The 5,051-nt window shown below is 33.1% G+C and overlaps 1 protein-coding gene across 1 annotated transcript in view; it reads left to right on the plus strand.

Annotated features, from left to right (window-relative positions):
- nkx6.1 (NK6 homeobox 1) overlaps window positions 1-4,573 on the plus strand; it is a 7,596-nt gene extending 3,023 nt beyond the window's left edge. Inside the window, exon 3 of the mRNA XM_028463598.1 lies at window positions 4,247-4,573. Within this exon, the coding sequence (XP_028319399.1) occupies window positions 4,247-4,489 (243 nt within the window). The 3' untranslated portion in view covers window positions 4,490-4,573. The remainder of the gene's footprint in view (window positions 1-4,246) is intronic.
- Window positions 4,574-5,051: the final 478 nt, after the last annotated feature.

Below are 5,051 nucleotides of genomic sequence, written 5' to 3' on the forward strand. Positions count from 1 at the left end.
CGCTGCAGCTTTTCCTGCTTATTCTGTTCCCCTGAATTTAAAAGCAAAACCATTAAAACAAAGTCATTTTCAGGTCTTTTAAAAGGCAACATTAAAATGATATTTTACCTGTAATATTACATTCATTTCTAAAAAATAATTTCAGTGCATCAGACTTGGCTTCGCGCTTTAATGAAGCTCCCTTTTTTTGAAGGTGATTTGATTTGATTTACAGCTTCACTTTCCTGCAGAATAACGAGCAGGGCGGTTTGGACTGGTTTCACCTTTTGTGTTGGGATTGAATTTACACAGATTTAGATCTGATCCTTCAATAAAAACCATTAGTGAGTCGTGAAATAATCAGATTTGGACTCCCATTGAAGGGAAACAAGGTGGATGCTTTGGTTTCTGGCTTTTATGCAGAATAAAGAACAAGATTACATTAGTGACTGTTAGGACATTTTAGTTTAAAGATATTTAAATGAATTTGGATCATTTCTTAGTTATTTTTTAGTTTTGTTAAGACAGAATAAACTCTGTGAATGAGCAGATTTAGTAGTTTTCACATAATTTATGACCAAATGTCACTAAATCTGTGAATGATTTTGGGAAAAATAATAAAGATTAAAGATTAAGATTAATAATAATGATAAAAAGAAGAAGGCCTTTGTGTTGCTTCTCACATTTGTTACTGTTTTAAGTTAAAATGTAGAGAAATTAATTTTTAAGTCATTAGTTTGCACACAGCATGAATTTATTTGACAATAACGAATAATCTGTAATTTAAAAAAAAAAATAGATTTTTTAATCCTCTGATGAGTTCACATCAAAATAAAAAATACTACACCAGAAATAATAATAATAATAATAATAATAATAATAATAATAATAATAATAATAATAATAATAATAAACGCACAATAACGAATAATGTAAAAAATATTTAAAATAAAATATTAAAATGTATTTCTTAGAATTAAGAAAAATAATTTAATCTTCTCTCATTTGAAAGTTTTGTGACACTTTCTTCTGGCACATTATTAACTGATATATTATCATTTTATGTTAGATATTGACTTTAGGTCAAATTTAACATCAGGTTGATTTTTAATATCATTCATTATAAAACCATGAATGCGTTGTTTAAACAAAGGCCTGAATAATAATGTGTATTTATTCATTAAATATCCTTTAGCCAAAGTGTCGGCAATAAAAACGTATATTTACGACACAAACAAACACATAAAACACGAACAGTGAAAGGGAGAAACCAGGAAATGATTTCTCAAGATGAGCTCTTTCACTAATTAATGAATTCATGTAAATTATTTGGATTAATTAATTTAAATAAATGTCTTTCATGGATTGCACACGCGACGCTTTTATTTTGAAGTAGTTGGGTTGGTTGTTGCTGCTTTTACTTTGTGAGTGTGATTAACCGTGAAGGCGCGTGCCCTTCCCGTGACCGCGTGTCAGATTCACAACAGGTGAGCAACGTGACACGTGACCGGACCTGTTAACAAGCCTTAAAAAAAGAAGAAAAGGAAGAAAGACAAACTAAAAGCAAAGACAAGATGAAGAAAAATAAATATCTTAAGGATGAATCTGTAGAAAATGTTTAAAAAAACAATCTTAAGCCAATCTGAGGTTTTATCTTTTAACATTTCAATGTAATCATTATTATTTTTTTGTGTTATTTAGGAGCATTTATTCCATTTAATAATATGTTTCTGATCATCACTGACTCATTTATTATCTCATCTTTTTGTTTTTTCTTTTGCTCTTCTTGTTTTTGTGCTTTTTTTTTTTTTTTTTCCATCAACAGTGTTTTGTTTATTTTAAATTTAAACCCCAGATTTACTCTCTGATCTCTTATTTAAGGGTTTCTTTCAGCAGGTTTATCAGTGGGATTTAAATGTTTACAAGCAACTAACCCCCCCCCCCCCCCCCCCCCAAAAAAAAAAAAGAAATCAATAAAATAAAAATACATAAATATTAGAAATAAATCACAGTGTCTCATGTACTTTCTATTGTTCTAGGTTTGTTGGTTTTTGTTCTCCAATAAAGAGTAACAATGCTCACAACCCGAAGCCTGGTGTCCTCGTAGGGGCCGCACGCCTCTGCTTGGGAAACACGCTTTGATCCACTTTCTGATCTTTAGACTTTTGCTTTTGGAGCGTAACTTTACACATTTATTAACGACTGACTTTACATTTGATATTAAACGCAGTTTCTACAGGACGCTTTAACGCTCAAACTCAAGGCCCGGGGGCCAAATCCGGCCCTTTGGAGCATTCATTTCGGCCCGCAGGAGAAAGTAAAATGACTCATTGTGTAAATCACACTCAACATTCATTTTTAATGTTATAACATAGTTGAAAAAACTCTTCTTCCAAAATGTTCATCAAATAATGACATAATATTTCCAATAATTTGATAGAAATTGGTCACAAATCTAGGAAATTTACAGTGAAGATCCCGTTTGGACTGATATCTATCATTTATTTCTTGGAAAATTGTCGGTTTCTTACGTATTTAGTATTTTATGTTTACGTAGAAGTGCAATAGGAAACAATAATTTCTCGTTTTCCTGCATTAAATCTGTATTTGCAGAGGTGTAAATATAGTACTGATAGATCTACAGAAGTACTGTTACTTGATTTTTGGTAATAAATCTTGAACCCATAAAAGCTACTCAATTACAGTAACGTGAGTACTTGTAATCAGTTACTTTCACCTCTGGTATTTGGGCCCATGAGCTAAAATGCTTTAACGCCAAATGAACTCCAGTTTCCTTTAGGATAATATTTAATATTTTTTTATTTCACCTTTATTTAACCAGGAAAAAAATCCCATTGAGATTAAAAACCTCTTTTTCGAGGGAGTCCTGGCCAAGAGGCAGCAAAATTACAACACACTGAACAGAAATACATTTACATTACATTAAAATGACAGGATAACATAATTACATACATTACAATATATTGAATCTGTTTGATACAAAACTGGATCTGAGGGTGAGGCTGTTTAATAATATTATTAAAGATAAATTTAAAAGCAACAAAATTACTAAAAAAAAAAAAAAGATAAAAGATTTTTTAAAAAAAATGAAATTAACAACAAACCAAATCTTCAGTTTTCCAAATTCTCCAATTATCATTGGGATATTGATTAACAAAGTATTAATGATGAGTCCAGGGGTGTTAAACTAATTTTAGTTCAGGGGCCAAATATAAAGCAGTTTGATTTTAAGCGTGAAAATGAGCAATTTCAACAATAACTTCCCTAACTTTGCATTTTGTCACATAAATGATGCATAAAGTATGGAAGGTACAACAATTTGATTTTGTACCTAATTTTTATTCAATTTTGGGACAATTTGAGAAACAATTTCATGAAAATTGAATCCTTTGAACAATTTGTGATAAAAATTATGGGAAAATTAAAATCCTCCAAATATTGTGGAGTTTCATTAAATTATTGTATTTGGAATGGCTGAGAGATCTACAACTGAATTATTTGGTAATTTACACAATCATTAATGTTTTTTCCATCTTTTGTTAACTTTCTCCTGTGGGCCAAATTAGATGGTCTAAAGCAGATAAGGGCAACTGGTGGCCCGGGGGCCACATATGGCCCTCGGTCTAATTATTTGCGCCCCCCCAAAGCAAATCTCCCAAAATTGTAATTTAAGAAGTTGGAAGGACAATAAAGCCCAACATGATACACATAGTACACAAAAAATTAAAAAAATACACAAAATGACTCAAAACATAAGACTGACAGAGCAACCACTTAAACAAACAAAATCACAACAAAAACAACAACACATTACCAAACAGCTCCAAAGAAAAGTACACAAAATGACAGAAAAATATAGAAAACACAAACAAAACAGAAAGTCACCCCAAAACGCACAAATCAACAACAAAAATGCAGAAACTGTTATGAAAATATACACAAAATAACACACAAACACATTATAACTCCAAAAACACAAAATTACTAAAAACTGACAAAATATGAAAATGAGAAAGACAAAAAAGACAAAACACTTTCCCCCCCTGTATTAATGCTCATTATTCTGAATGCTGACATGAATGTTGATATGTGGCCCTCAGATCAGATACAATCACATTTGTGGCCCCTACTGTAATAGAGTTGCCCATCCTGAAGGGCCAGATTTGGCCCCGGGGCCTTGAGTTTGACACATGTTGATTATTGTGTGTGGTTCTGAATGGAGGCTCTGGTTGTGTTCTGGTTCTAGGTCTGGTTCCAGAACCGGAGAACCAAGTGGAGGAAGAAGCACGCGGCAGAGATGGCCACGGCCAAGAAGAAGCAGGACTCAGAGACGGAGCGACTGAAGGACGGATCAGACCCTGATGAAGAGGACGATGAGTACAACAAACCTCTGGACCCGAACTCTGACGATGAGAAGCTGAGCCAACTGCTCATGCGCAAACACACGCCGGGAGCCGCGCTGCTGCACTCCGAGACCGACAGCTCCTAGACCCCCCCCCCCCACCTTCATCCTCCTCTTCCTCAGTCACCTGTAAATAAGCCCCAGTATTAACTGTCAGTACCCGATCCGTTCATGTACCTGATCCTTTCAGATCCTTTCAACGCATGCGTAAAACGCGTCTACATCCAGTCGGCCTATTTTACGGCAGTTCGTGTACTATGTAAAAGGCAGAAACCCTGCTATTTAAAAATAATTAGAAATTTGTGTTTTGAGTGAATTCCAATTCATTTTGGTTTATATTTTCTTTTCTGTTTGATTTTTTTTTTTTTGTAATTAAAATTTTTATTTTGCTTTACAACTTTTTCAACAGCACTAACATCGAACAGTCAGACAGCAGTAGTAGAAGACAATTACCATTATTTCTTAGGTCCAAGGAATCACATTTCTGTTTGATTTTTAATTGTCAATGTCATGTATCGTGTTTTGTATTTATCAACTTGCGGTGTTTTTTTCTTTTTGTCTTTTTTTTTTTTGAATTAACAATTATAAACACAACAAAAACAGTCACATATTTGCGTACTATTAAAATATTAAACAAACGTCGTATGGT

Source organism: Gouania willdenowi, chromosome 12, assembly GCF_900634775.1.
Source record: "Gouania willdenowi chromosome 12, fGouWil2.1, whole genome shotgun sequence".
Classification (NCBI taxonomy): domain Eukaryota; kingdom Metazoa; phylum Chordata; class Actinopteri; order Blenniiformes; family Gobiesocidae; genus Gouania; species Gouania willdenowi.